This window comes from Accipiter gentilis, chromosome 17 (genome assembly GCF_929443795.1).
Source record: "Accipiter gentilis chromosome 17, bAccGen1.1, whole genome shotgun sequence".
Lineage (NCBI taxonomy): Eukaryota > Metazoa > Chordata > Aves > Accipitriformes > Accipitridae > Astur > Astur gentilis.
This window is the reverse complement of record NC_064896.1, coordinates 4,406,325-4,421,480: the sequence shown is the minus strand read 5'-3', so window position 1 is coordinate 4,421,480 and position 15,156 is coordinate 4,406,325. Positions and strand designations below refer to the sequence as shown.

Below are 15,156 nucleotides of genomic sequence, written 5' to 3'. Positions count from 1 at the left end.
GCGAGAAGCAGGGGAGGGAGTGAGGGGTGGGGGGGGTGGGGGTGGGTGGGGGGGGATTGGGGGTGGGGGGGGCGGGAGGGGAGGGGAGGGGGAGGGGGGGAAAAGAAAAAAAAAAAAAAAAAAAAAAAAGGGAGTAGGACCGGCTGTCTGCGCGGTGCGGGCGGCGCGGCGGGGCTGCCTCCCGGCTGGCTCCGCTGGCTCCCGACCCCACTAATTTGAATCGGGTGTTTATAAAGTTTTATATAGAGCCGGACGCGGCCCAACCGGTTCCAGCCGGATCCCCACCGCCCCGCTTGCCCATTGGCCCGCCGAGGTCACGTGGGGTGGGGCCAGGCGGGGAGGAAGGGGGATGGTGAATGGGGGGGGGGGGCGCCGCCGCTGAGGAGGTGGCGCGCGCGCAACTGGGCCTCGCGCCCCCCCCCCCCCCGCCTTCCCGCGCGCTTGCCCGCAGAGCTCCGCGGGCGGGAAACACGGGGGGGGGGGGGGGGGGGGGGGCGCAAAAAAATGGGGTAAAAAAAAGGAGAAAAGCAGCAATGCAAAAAGGCGGCGGGGCCTGCCTGGGCGCGGGGGAACGCGGCCGCTCCCCGCTCGGGGAAGGGGACACGACGACACCTCCTCCCCCACGGCCTTTTTTTCCTCCGCGGGGAGCTGCAACACCCCCCCCCCCCCCCGACCCCCCCCGGGGTGCGCCGGGCTGCGCGGTGCAGCGCGCAGGTGAGCGGAGCTGTTCGTTCAGCACCAGGCGCACCTCCCGCTGCCGCGGGGGCCCCTCCGCACCGGCGGAGGCTGGCGAGTATGGCAGCCAGCTAGCCAGCCAGCCCCCCCCCCCCCCCCCCCCCCCAGCCACCCCGAGGGCTGGGCAGGCGGCAGGACGAGGTGGAGAGGTGGCTGCGGGTCTGGGAAATCAATGTTTAGCAGTTTTTCCTGAAAAAAACAAAAAAAAAACAAAAAAAAAGGGAGATGGGGAGAGTTATATCCAAAAGAGAAGTAAAGGAGAGAGTGAGGCAGTGGTAAAATGAAAGACCAAGGAAAAAAAAATATCAAAATGCAAGAAAATTACACTAAAACAATTCACACAGGTGCCCGCTACTTAAGTGACTTGTAAAGTTGGGCTCCTTCCAAATGGGGCCATTTCTCACACCTGCATACAGGCACAGCCCATTTGCTACAAATCCAATTACAAGATTCATTGTGCCCCAAACTTTTCACCTTTTCATTGAACCTCATCCAAAAACACACCCCCAGCAGCACACTTCCCCTCCACCCCACTCCCTCCCTCCCCAGGTAATCTCTCAGGCTTTTTAAGACCTCAGCTACAAGGAGAGCACATTTTTTCCAGTCTTGCTGGAATTTTTCACATCTTCACTATCTAAACATGAATTAGGGAAGTTAAAGTCTCACTGGAAGAAGCTTGTAGCTCTATTTCCACAACTGTCACAAAGACTGACTGGAAAGATGCACTCCTGAAACTCAAGAGTTTGCCTGTATAACTTAGGACCACCCTCTAATGGAGCAAGGCTTAAAGAAAGTTGGTATTTTACTGGAGGAACTGATGCAGGTGGAATAAACAGTCATGTAACACAAGCCTTTTTCCACTCCTTGAAGGACTGACTTTTTCTCCTCCCCTACTACAGCAATGGCTTTTATAAAAGCGATTAAAACTCCCTACAAGCCTTTTGTAAACCAGATCCTTCAATTACCACACCTGCAACAGTACTATTACTTTGTGAAAAACTACCACTGCAGCTTTGGTCACCTGTATTGTCATAACACAACTGAAAACCTTCCCGCCCCCCCCAAGGCAAAAATACATTCTCAGGTAGAAGACAGTCTCCCCATCAGCCTGGCAAAGCAGACTGGAGAGTGCTCCATCTCACAGAGAGTAAACTATTTCCACAGACAGCTTTCTGAAATGTGAAGACAGGGAAAATAAAATAACAGCAAAAGACATTTAAAATCAACAGCTCCCATCATCTCAGCACACTTTTATCCAAACTACTGTTTGCTACTTACGCAAGAGGAGGTACGTGCACAGAACTTCATTCAGGCAAGCCTCAGGATATCAGCAAATTGCTCACACTAGACTGTAAAAAGAACACAGCCTTCAAATCATTTCCAGTCTAACAGGAATCAGATGAGGAGTCTGTCACAGGTTAAACAATATTATATTAGACCCGGATGCCAACTTCATTACACCTTAGAATAAGAAGCTCTACGTACTTTTAAACGTTCAGCTTATTTTTTTAAATAAGTTTGGTATGAATATGCTTTATTCACGATGTGACAATGTAGTTACCCTCTTCGCAATCACATTCAAAGTGCTGAGTCTGCAGCACTTACAAGTCTTTTAAATCTGCATTTTCTAGTTTTCACCTGGAGGTAAAAAAGAACACTTTAAAACCAGCAATTGTTGGTAGTGCTGCACCTGTGTGTGCATCAGAAACAAAAATCAAGACATTTTCTGGTTTTTTGACTATGGGGACGGAAACCAGGAGAAGTAAGAGACTGAAACAATCTTCCAAATTAGCTAGTCCATCTCCCCACCAATGGAAAATTGAGAACAAACACCACTCCACAGCTGCTCTGGCCACTCCCATGAAAATCAGCTCAATAGCCCTTCTAAACCATTTTGGCTGGGGTCAGAGGTCAGTTTTGGCTACTGTATTCCTGAACTAAGCCCACCCTCATTCCCTGGAAACAGGACTTTAAGTCATAGCTCTAGAGAGGTCTCGGAGCGATTTGGCATACTGTATCCGTCACCTGGTTTTAGCTAACTTCTTTTCCTTTTTAAGCCATGAAGTTAATTCCCAACCAATCCTTTTTCCTTGCCTGCTCAGAGCCTTTCCTAAGTACTGTCAGTCTGTTCCAACACCAGCATCTTCGGCATTTGGGTTTTCCCCACATACGCTGCTCAGAAGGGATCACAGGACCTGGCAAAGCTTCGGAGTACCTTTTTTTCTTTCTGGCAAGGCTGACAACACCTCGCTTTAGCTCTTTGGAAGCCAAGAGCAGATACATCAAAACCAGCAGAGTAAGGTGGGGAAAAGACAAGATGACATCGTGAAATAGGCAGTGGGGAATATCTCTGCCACCGCTTGGCACAGGGCTCCCTTCTACACCAGGAATAGTCCTCTCCCTACAGAAAGCAAGGCTCCCCTTAGGGGACAGCAGAGGAAATCTCAACAGAAGATTCACTACTGCAAAGCCATGGAAGGAATTCAAGTTCAGACTGATTTAACAGGACTGAATTGGTTTGCCTGGGCCAATTCATGAGGAGTCAAACAGAAATGGAGGCTCATTTTAGTTAACTTCTTGTCACCAAAACACCCAGACCTGTAAAGTGCCAAGCAGCAGAGATATGGCAGGGTGCATGTATTCTCCATCACCAGGGGCAGGGAGGTGAGGCAGAAGGACGGGATTACCTTCCTCAGCAGCATTCACAGAACTAGAAAGGTTCACAGTACTCTGTCCCTGCCCTCAGACAGAGCCAGCGGGGACGTAAAGTCCTATAGCAGCCCTGCATCCCCACTGCAGAACCACACCGAGTAAATTCCTCTGGGCAGCAGCTGTTCCCTGTAACCCAGTTAAAAATTGTCTTCCCAAGAACAACCCAGCACCTATGTCATGCAGACACCGTACACAATCTTTCAAAGAAGTCCGCTCTCTTGTGCTCTAGTGCCTGTAGAAAGCCCTGGATTCTCTCTTCCCGCATGGCAGTGCATTTCTGCAACAGTGTCCATCGACGCCGAGAGTCTCCGTGGGATGCAAACCCCTCCTGCTGCAGCTTCTTTGTCACATAAGCCTGATCCCTTTCCATCTGTTGTCGCCTCCTTTCCTCCATGTAGGAGTCTCTGGCCTTCTAGAGTGAAAAGCAGTAGAGTGTTAGCACTTTACCAGGCCTTTAACTTTTCTGTGGTACAGATGCAAGGCAGCACAGGTTATGGAAGAAATAGCCTCTGCTTGGCCATCAATCTGCAGGTTAAATGAAGGGTGGCTCTGTGTGCGCCTCCTCCACTTTGAGGCAGCCTGCTTGATTGGTTATTAAAAAATACAGGGATATCCTTCTGGACCTTCTCCCCAAGACACACGTTTTCTCACAGCATTAGCTCCTAGTTAAAATAGATAAAGGTCACGACAGATTGTGGAAAAACCCTCAGATACTGGAATCAGAGAGGAACAGCATACAAGTGGACTTCTAAAACACAACCTATCCCTGCCAGTATCATCGCAGAATCTTTGATCCTATTCACATGGCAGCTGAAAGGTTTTAGAGGATTCAGAACAATGACTTATGGGACAATTCTTTGAGCAGATGATCAGGTATTGAGCTAATCAGCTTCAGCGTAAAAGCATGAGTGGGCTCAGCATTCCCAAATGCCTGTGATCTAATAACGTACCGGCTCAAGACACAGCAGGATGGGCAGGAGAAAGGTAAAGGCAGTAGCTATCCTTGCCTACCCTTCAAGTATTTTAAATATTTTTGCAGAATGTCACTTTTGGATTTCTTCTTATTGCACATATCCTAGCCTGCAGCCTCCAACAGCAAAACCAAATCTGCATGCAGGAATATTAAGCTTTCATTTTTAGAAAGAGTAAAACTGGTCACCGTGACATAACCTGACACACACGCACACACACACTTAGGAAATGCTGGCCTTTCAAACAAACAAGAAGAAATAATTATTCTAATGAGAGCCTGACTCACTCTTCACCACACTTTCTCTGCGCCCAAGTCAGTAGTCTGTGCTCTGGCACTGTAAATTAGCTTTCGTTGTGCTGGGAACGAGAGTAGAAACATCCCTAACTACAGAAAGCCCACTGAATCGACAGCACTCTGCTGCTGTAGCTCTGCTTATTTGAAATGCAAAGATCATCAGCCAGTTCAGCATAAGACTTCCACCCTTGAACAAAGTAGAATTCTGTCTATTCACCAGAAGAGACTCAGCATGACCAGTTCCATAGGACAGGCTTGCCAACCAACATCTGCATTCTCTCCCCAGGTCTACCACGTACCAAAAGGAGGTTATAGCTGATCCTGGGACTAAGTGGTGAGCAACAACCAGCTAGCAGACTCCCTTGAGCAGCAGGCTATCTGGAAAATGAAGATGATGGCCATCCAACGTGATGCTGTTTGAGTTGATGGAAGGAGAATATCTTTTGTCAAATACCTCCAACTCAAAGGTTTTTTTAATGTACCTTGTCAAACCTTCTTTCCTGCTGTCTATCCACAACGTAACTGCCTCCTGTGTCCTTAACACAGCAGCACTCTCCCAAAGTAGACACAGCTGCTGTAACATATTCTGGCTTCTCAGCAAGTCCATCCCCTAGCCCCACCATCCTCACTGACAAGCAACCCTTCCACCAAGGTAATTTGTTTCAAGAGATCCAGATATTTTCAGCTTTCAAGATCACCTCTTTCAAATGCAAAAAAACCAGCTCCTAAATCTCAGCAGTTCCTTTGAGTGAGAAGTCCTCCATTCTGCACAACTGGGCTGCATCCCTTGAAAAAAGAGCAGCCTTATCTACTGCAAAGTGGGTCTTACAGCAAGAAAACTGACCAAAGAACAAATCTGGATTATAAGAAACCCTGATTATAGCACAGCATGATCACATAGAGCCACAAACAAGAACTAAGAAAAGACAAGACTAACTTGGAACAGAAGCAGCATTTGTTACCCATCAGAAAGTAGCACTAGGAGCACAGTCAGAACAGTGACCTTACTGTTCAGTACTGTTCAAGACAGAAGCAAACCTAATGTCCATGACAAACACCACTGCCTTTCTGCTTTCCTCTTCACGCAGAAGGTGAATTGCCATTAGTTGTATTAATACAATGAATTGCTGGTAGGAAAAGGACAGACTTGGGGCAGAAATAGGAATAAAAGAGGTTAAGGATGTGGAGAATTTGGATGCTTCCAGACTGACTGGACCCTGATGAAATTCACCCATAACCACGACTGTCTATAATCTCTTTGACAACTCTCAGAGGTGATCAAGGTCCCTGAAGGTAGAAAGGGCAATATAATGCCTGTCTTTAACAAAAGAGGACCCAAATAATTAAGGAACGACACACTCAGCAACCAGATACGGTGGAGGTAAGAGCCACCACACTAAGTTCCTCCTCCTACCAGCTGCTGTCTGTGCTACAAGCTGCTGCTACCCAGATTTCCCCATCAAAAGCTCCAGCTCCTGGACTTGTTTTGCTTAAAAATAGCCAGATTACTAAATCACTACTAAGTTGGCCAGATTTATCTGAACCAGGTCAGGGAGAGCTCACAACAACAAATCTAAGAGGAGGGGAACAATGACAGTGAGCAATAGGAACAATCTCTTCAGTAGGCACATCTGGACCCACCAGAAAGAGGACACTTGTCCACAGTCCCACAGCTCAGGCAGCCTCACTTCAGCTCCCAGAAAGGAAACTCTAAACCCACTTGTTACAACCCTAAAAACAATGGCAGAGTTAGAGGAAGAGCACACAAATTCTCCCTGCTCATTCCAAAGCAAACTCAGCAGTCTTTGCTTAAGCCACTGCTGCTGCGGTTTGAGTTAACTGGCTGATTTTACCCCATAGCAAATTAGGAGTGCTTACTTGTTCTGTCCTGTCAGCTGAGGAGTGGGGACAGATACTTCCAGCTGGTAGAATGAGCAATGAGTAATAGAGACAGTGGTGACTTCAAATACTTCAGGTATTCCTGAAAGTACAGGAGTCTGTCCACATACTAAGATGTTGTAACAAGCCACATGGGTACAGGAAAAGCAGCACACCTGGCATTATCTGCTACTGAAACAAGATCTTAACTAACCACACTAAATGAACAATTCCTCTGTTCCTACTTTGCACACTTTCACCTGATCTCCAGCACATTGCTGTGCAGGTAACGTGCTGTGTTGAGCTTTCCATCTCCCTAAGGCCCCCTTACCTGTAAAGCACTGTAGTTCATCTGGAACCGAAGGATAGCCTCACACAAGTTCCAAAAGGAATATTCTGGCCACAAGACTGACTGAAACACCAGGCACGAATGGGATGTCTGCAGAAAGCAAGATCACCAACAATTTAATCATCTAGAGAGGGAAAAGTCATCAAGATGCAGCTCAGTTGGTCAAACTATGCCAGTTTCCCCACAAAGACTTTACCTAGGCTGTGTTATCAGATTCTATTCAAAATGAAATAAATACCAGCCAGGAGAGTTTGACATTGCACAATGCAGGGTCTTTCTAATTAGTTTTTAATGCTGGGACACTAGTCATCCATTCCTGCAAAGATACCAGCAGAATTCTTTCTAATGCTATGTTGGTCTTCACAGAGGTATTTTTAATAGCTTAAGCATCACATACTTATAACAAAACTAAAATAGCAACACTGGACTACCAAAGGCTGAGTTAAGGGAATAACAGATGAACTGAGGATCAGGACATGACATTTAAGCCATTCAACAAATGACATCTCGTGATATTTCTTACTGCCCACTCATGCCATTTAACTGCTTAATGAATCTAAGAGTTGTGGTGCGCTGAAGATATTCTAGAGCTGAAAGATGCAAGCTTTCAAGTTAAAACCTATTTTTGCCATGAAGTTCCTCAAAGTTTCAGGTAAATGTGTTCCTATGACCATTACTACAAAATCTAACATGTAAAAAAACCCCACTCCTAAAATTGTAATGCTACAGAAAATCTTGGTGTCAATTCTATAAAAAAACCCACCACCATGAGGATATTTTCTTTGACATCAGAGAATCATGCTGAAAGCACAATTTCCTCCTACTTTGGGGCTGTCAGGACACACACGATTGCTAGCAAAGGGAAATTTGCACTAATGCTCTGGCATGTGAGCTGGCAGAGTGGAAGCACAGGCACACGTTCTCCTCTGCTGCTTCTGCTGTAATCCACGGCATGGGAGAGGGGCACCACGCCAGCCAGACTCACAGAGCACCAACTTCCTCGGTAGTGCTTCACCAGTTACAGGCTCAGTCTCCAAGGCATCTGTGCCAGGACTACCACCAAGAGGAGCAAGCAAAATGTTAGTTCGCAGCATTGACACCCATCCAGGGTATACATGTGCCCAAAAATACAGGGAGGAGAGGGAGATGCCTTGGTAGGCAACCGCAACTCAGGCCAGACAACTTCTGTGAACTTGCCAATTAAATAACTTGGAGTGGGAACATTTGATGTGGTTGCTTCAAGGCAGTTGGGTTTTGGCTCCAAACTGTACATGTAAAAGAAAATGTTAGCTTTAAGCAAAGCAGCTCGACTCAAATGTTCTCCTGCGAAGTTTGGGCTACAAACAAGTCAATATTGCCTAGCACAGGAGAAAGAGAAATGGAAGCAGCTTTAGATACTGTAACTGCAAATACATGAACTTTATACACCTTAAGAACTTACTATGTTTTAGCTTAACAGCCTAGTCATGCTGATTTGACTTTGCCATCCTTAGAACCTGTCTTGCAGGGTCTCATTTCATTATGAAAGTCAAATACACTTCTGAAATTGTGACAAGTCAGGCACGTACATTACGTGTACGTTATAGGGTTACACCTCCAACACCTACAGCTGACATATGGCAAACACCTCTCCCAAGAATCTAGAAATCCTTCTTGGGATTTCCTCATCCCAGGAAACATATTGCCAGGTTAAATTAATCAAAGCCAGCAATTTAACAATAAGATGAGGAATTAGCTAAATGTGAGAAATGGAGCAAAAGGATAAGCAATTCATAATTTCCTTGACTGTTGTCAGCTAGACTAATTTGTGATTTCTTATTAAGTGTTTTCAGGATGATACAATTTCAGACTTGTGCTGCAAGGTATTTTAGGCAATCACAGAACTGCAAGAAACAGATTCCTCAGAGGTGCCCAAGCACTCAGTCCATCCAAAAAGTTACCTAACCCTGGCAAAGAAAGCTTAAGAGCCCTTCTGGAGTCAGTAGAACACCCTCTGATGCAAAAATGGAGTATTTCAAGGAGAAAACAAAGACTTTACCTGCCAGAGCAAGAAATCACTCAACCGAACCTCTCCAGAGGTTCGAATCAGGAGGTCTGGGTCAGGGGAGTTGTTGGTGTACAGACACTTATCAAGCAACGATTCAGACACATCACTACAAAAGACAGATGCATCTTATTAAGATCACTTTCCTGACCCAATGGAGGTGGCACTACTACTAAATCAGAATTACTGAGGGATTTTTTTATAAACACAGGACTGCAGATTAAAACTGGGCAGTGGAGCTGTACCACAGCCAGTCATCAACTTGCTTCTGATGGACACTGCTGTCTGCTCCACAGGCTATTTCAAACACTCTTTCAGCCCCCAGAGCATCCCCCCACATGCTCTGTGAAACATAATACAGTGGTGGAACCAGACTGTGAGGACTTCCATCTGGAGCAGAGAGCAGAGTGCTAACTACTCCATCTCCTCCAGGGTGGAGGAACAGTACAGTATTCATGATTCATCTGTTGTTTGACCTCATAGCTAAGACTGCCAGCCAAGCAGCCAATTGTTGTGGCATAAAAAATCTGCCTTCACATTTAAACTAACTTAAGACACAGACCTAATTTCTCTTCTGTCTTGGTTGTGTATCTATCACCATGGTAACTGAAATAATAAAAACCAAACATTGCATAGTAACTTTAAGTCATTTGTTCCAGTCGTACTGGTTTAACAAGATCTATTTAAAAGCCACTTGGCTTCTGAGAGGTTACTAATAAAGCGTAGGTGGTAAGACAGGCAGTCTTCATCTGTGAAGCCTCACACAGAAAGACAAGAGTTACCTGGGTTCGAGCAGTCCTTGTTCTACCCCCCACGCCATCTCCCTGACAGCATTGCTGATTTCATGTCTTGATGTGTACGCAAAGCAGACATTTAGAAAGCATCTGAAAAGAGGAGAAAGATGTGAAAGACTAACCTAAGGAAGGTCCAGTAGATGACAGAGAGAAGAATACCTACAGCAGTTATGTGTGCTTGTAGAACAAAGAAAAAAAAAAGGTGTAGCATGTCTGCCAAGTCTCAGCCTTCAGGTAGAAGAGGAAGATGTGAGGTACCAGCGACTTTAAACTGTGTGTTACTTACTTGTTGTAGTTCCTAGTTGCCAGCACAGCTTGGGCAATCAGCTCCTGAATATCCAAGGGCAGAAGTGGCAGGTCCCCAAGGACACGGATACACACACCATGCTTCTTCAAGCTCTCCCTACACCCAACAACAAGAGTGAGGACTACAGAAAACAGATCAGTCTCTACTGCACAAGTGCCACGTTTGCCTTGCGTAACATCCCCCAAATGAAAACAACAGGCATGTAGCAGGCATAGCTTCAACAAAGCTGGGAATTAGAAAAAGGCAAAATGACCAGATGTTTTTCAGGTGTTGAAAGCTAGCTTAGATTTCATCATCCCAAACCACTGCATAAAGAGAAACTGATCATTCCCCATACAAGCTCCTGAGGTACAGATATAATCAAAGGACTAGAAAATGATCACAGATTAGGCATTCCTACCTGAAGTTATGAAAATCCACATGGAAAACAGAATACAACTATAGACTCTGGGCACCTATAACTAATAAAAAATTACGATGACTAACGGTCACCCACAGAGCAGCACAACTACTTTCTGGTGTAAGGAAAGATTAACATATCAGTGAGGGTGGGACGGAGGTGGTGGAGTGAACATCAGATGAAATAGGAAATCATCCACACCTGCCATAGCATTATTCTGAGTAGACAGGACATCCCATGGGATCTTACAGGTTCCTGCTGCTGTCTGTCTGATGCTACACACTCCCTGACAAAGGGCTGCATTGGGCAGAAACCACGGAAATGGCGTCTTTGAATCACAACATACTGCAGTGCTCAGATAGCCCTAATCTTCCCAAATTCTACTAGCCCGCACACACCATCCTCTCCCTCCCATTCTTCCAGCTGCGTTCCCTCACTGCCTTTCAAATTTACTTCAACCAGATAAGGACCCCTTCCATGCACCGCTCTTCACGCCAGTCAGGCATGGGGAAACAAACATATCCACTGAGCAACAGGGCACTGTAACACCACTCCCTGCTCACTCAAACCTGTACTAGTTCCATCTACAAGCAATACATGAACTAGTTCTCCAACTCCAACAAGTGACTTAACATGCCATGCGCCTGTAAGCAAAAGTCTCAAGTTACTGCAAAGCAAGCTGCTGAGCTAAACTCTGCTCTGCCAAGAATACTGTGACACAATTTAAGACAAGGCTTTGATACGTCATGAAAGCAAGGCATCTAGCACCCTAGTGCTAAGCAGGAATTTCTAATTGTGCTGTGCTTATCTGAAAGCTGTACTGTCCCAACTGTTTGGATGGGATTGTTGCACATTAAGCCACAGGATACAGACACAAATCTGGTGTGTGGCAGGACTGTGCGTGCTCAGGTGCTGTAGAGCCCATCCAGGTAGGCAGAGCCCCTCAACACAAATCTCTGGCTGGAGGTAGGTGGAGAAGAGGTTCCTTCATTTAATCCATTTTCACAACTTCCAACATCCCTATACTGCCTCTTAATCATGTTCTGCTTTAGTTCTACCCTGTGGGATACAGACATGAGGGGATTCTTACTGTTCTTCCAGTAGGCGGCTAAATTTCTGTCTTGCCAGATCCATTAGTCCATCCACCTCCTCCTTGGAGCGTTTAAAGTTCTCAATACTAAAGGCATAAACAGTGACCTCCCGAATGCCCAGATTCAAGCACCACCGTAGTGTCTGCAGGAAGACAAAATTTAATGGAAAACAAAAGTCAGACAAGCAGACTCAGACAGACAGGTCAGCAAGACACAGCTTATCCACTGCTAAAACCTTCCTGTCTTTTCCCACTATGCTGAGACTGGATCAAAAGACACAACCATCAAGAGCTGACAATGAAACCCACTTGATGAGAATTTCAGATTCATTTTAAAGATCAGGAGAAAAATAAGGAAGCAAATCCACAACAGATTTGGGATTAATACACCCAGGGAAAGCACTTCTTGTAGAAAACATTATAAATTATATAATACTGTACCTTTCAAAACCTTTTCAGAGAAATTCAACCTGTTTCACAAAATTAAAAGCTTCAAGATCTGCAGGGCAGATATTTTAATCGAGTATAAAACTGAGGGGAAAAAAATAGCTTACTAGAATGACTCTGCAAAATGACAGGAAGAATGAGGAGCTGAAGTTGGGTACTCTTGATGACTAACATCAGCTCCAACCACAGGCCTGACTCCAGTGAAGAAAAGGAACACAATACACCAGTCAAGCAGTAAACACAACCAGCTGGTGAACACAGCTGAAACTTTCAACACATAACTTCACGGCAGCAAACATCCCACCTGTGCCAGCTTATCAAAGCCTTGCGAATGCCCCTGCTGTCTTTCCACGTGACACTTTTGGGCATAACGGCGATTGCCATCCATGATGAAGGCAACATGCTTGGGCATTGGACCTGCCTAGAAAATAAGGACAAACAAAACAGACCAGAAAGCAAACAGCCAACCCGGTTCTCTTGCACCGCAGAGAGTTTAGTCCCACTGTTCCTGGCTGCACTGCCTATTTGTAGGAGTGCAGCATGTATTTGCCAGCTTCAAATCTGGAGCTGGAAAGAGTAAGATGCTAATTACCTCTTTGTTAATCCCAGTCTAGGCTCTCTAAAAAGCCTGTCAGTATTGACAATTGCCTAAACTGAAAAGCAACTTTGCCCTCCTCATTTCTTTCGCATGACAGAGAGCAGCACTACCCAGCTACCTCTTTGCAGCCATGGGGGAGAGTGCACGCAGTTTTACACTGCTGTAACTGTAAATATTCTTTATTTCAGAGTTCAAGGGCATTTTCACAGATACAATTAAGTTAAGAGAAAACAAAATAAGTCATGAGACTTTCCCCCACTTAAGAGGAGTATTCCCTTCCACTGACCTCATTAGGTCTGCACAGATCCTTTTGCGAGGAGGACAGCGTCACCAGTCTCAAGACTCTGCTGAGCAAGGGTAGAATTTTCCTGGAACTGGTGAGTTATTCTTCTAATCAAGAGAAACTCAGTTTCATTTCTTAGACTCATAATCCAACCATCTTGCTTCTCTCCCTCCTTCTTGTGCCCTGCCTTCATCAGCAAGGGCACAAAACACAGAAGCCTGGGAGTATAAGCTTGTTATTGGCAACCACTGCCTACAGCCTTGCTCATTTGCAAGGCTAAGCTTAAGTAATTTTCCATTCCCAGATGCTGTTTAGGGATGTATATCCAGTGCCAGCATTAATATGTACCCTTGCTAGCAACACTACCTTTCTAGAACAGAGCAGTCACAGAGACAGTTCCACTCTGAACCCTGATGAACCTGTCAATTCTTTACCACAGGTAACCAAATTCATTCCTTACCTTAATGATGTTGGCACAAAATCTCTCTATGATGGTCAGCTCGCCCTCTCTGATCCACGACATGTTTTACCAGGAGCTCCTTCTCTTTTTCAATGGGAAGATGAAAATAGAGGGGTTAGAAGTACAGAAGATTCTGTCTGAGCCAAAAGCAATGCGACAAACCATCACCTTGGAAAAATAAGCTTTGCCTAGCTGCTTTGGAGCCCTTTTTATCACCTGTGCAAGTACTTCAATAAGCAGACAATGAGGGAGCTCAGAAATGACCTCTGGAATTTTCCAGATGTATGTCATCAGAGTAGATTCTGCACTAGCTGGTAGCAAGAAAAAACATTACTGCTTCTTCCAGCCAAACTAGCTGGTGAGTTAGTAGAGGCCCACAATTTGGGCTACCACCAGGCGAGTCACAGGGTGGCAGCAGTGCAAACTGACCTTCGATGCTTTTGTGTTGGAGTTGTTGGAAATCCTTCAAATGAAGCAACCACCTACATCACCGACTACCCTGCACTTGCATCACCACTGATAGTTCTTTTCCCTTACAGACTCTGGAGCTGTAAAAATATTGGGGTTTTTACCACATTATTTGCACATCAAATACTAAGATCTGGCTTGAGCTAACAAGACACAAGAGTTTGCTGAACTTCCACGTTAATCTTCAATTCTCTCAGCTAGGAACCCTGAGAGACATGGGCAAAGCAGCTATGAAGAGAGAGCTGTGGGGGCAACGGCCCAGATCCAACCACCTGGTACCCACCTAGGGACCGAAGCAGATTCAAATTACACCGACTGCATTAATTTTCCATATGGGCCTTCGCTGCCTCTTCCCTCAGGAAGGGATGTCTAGCCACAGATGCAGCCACAAAACATTAAGGCAAGGAACTGCTGAACCTCGGGCTCTGTTAGTAAAGCTCTTAATGCTCCCCTTGAATAGCTCAGGCTGAAAACACACCCTCTTCCAATGCCACCTTTGGCTGTTAACAGCAATCAATCTTTCACATACCGTTTCACACAGCCATCTTAAAAAAAAATAAGCTACACAAGGAAGCCCCTCGTCTATAAGCCAGGGACAGAGCACCAGAAAGGCCATGACTCTCTCAGGCCCACACCGGCTGGGTGCAGCCAGCACCGGCCGCTCTCTCCGGGACGCGGCTCTCCTTACCGACGGCCTGGCCGCCACCCACCGCCCAAGCAGCGAGCAGACGCGGAGGAGAAGACGAAAAGGACACCCAGACGACCACCACCACCCCCCGGTTCTCCCCCCCGGTGCCCGCCCGTTACCTCGCCCGGCGGCGCCGCCTCAGCCTCCCCTAGAGGGTGACGTGCCCTTCCGCCTGCGTCACCCGCCGGCGCCCAGGGCGGGAAGCGCGCGCAGGCGCCAAGCGCCGCGGGGCGGGGGAGGAGGAGGCGGGGCTCGTGCGCATGCGCGGGGAGGCCGCTCTGTGGTGGAGTGAGGCGGGAGGGGGGGACGGGCGGCCATGGCCGGGTGGTTAACGGGGGGTTGGAGGGCTGCAGCGGGGCCAGGGCGGTTCGGGGGTGGGGGGGGGGGGAGGGTTACAGGCCGATGGTAGGGCAGAGGGGGTTGTGGGGGGGGGGGGTTGTGGAGCGAGGGGGCCGTGCCAGAGTTGGGGTGGCCTAGTGCAATTGGGGTGTTGGTGGGTGACCCGCAAGCTGACAGGGGCTGTGGGGGGGATAGGTGGGGTACGGGGTGAGGCGGCTGCAGGGTGGCAGGGAGGCCTAGGGTGGTTGATGGGGGGCTGGAAGCTTGGTCAGGCTGGTCGTCAGCTGCAAATTGAGG

General features: G+C 46.9%; 1 protein-coding gene across 7 annotated transcripts; it reads right to left on the bottom strand.

Moving 5' to 3' along the window:
- Positions 1-460: 460 nt before the first annotated feature.
- DHDDS (dehydrodolichyl diphosphate synthase subunit) lies at positions 461-14,721 on the bottom strand. 7 transcript variants are annotated; one of them, XM_049819884.1, is made up of 10 exons: positions 14,640-14,682; positions 13,794-13,912; positions 13,365-13,448; positions 12,328-12,444; positions 11,577-11,719; positions 10,066-10,182; positions 9,768-9,869; positions 8,980-9,094; positions 6,924-7,031; positions 463-3,859 (listed from the first exon to the last, which is right to left on the bottom strand). In XM_049819884.1, the coding sequence occupies exons 3-10, from the start codon at positions 13,425-13,427 to the stop codon at positions 3,623-3,625; spliced, it is 1,002 nt and encodes a 333-aa protein (XP_049675841.1). In that variant the 5' UTR covers positions 13,428-13,448; positions 13,794-13,912; positions 14,640-14,682; the 3' UTR covers positions 463-3,622. The 7 variants fall into 7 exon arrangements, 6 of the variants coding, with proteins under 6 accessions (XP_049675845.1, XP_049675844.1, XP_049675841.1 ...); XM_049819886.1 differs by having other exon boundaries at positions 13,365-13,443; XR_007508462.1 differs by lacking the exon at positions 13,794-13,912 and having other exon boundaries at positions 469-924; positions 2,014-3,859; positions 14,640-14,692.
- Between the last annotated feature and the right edge of the window lie 435 nt (positions 14,722-15,156).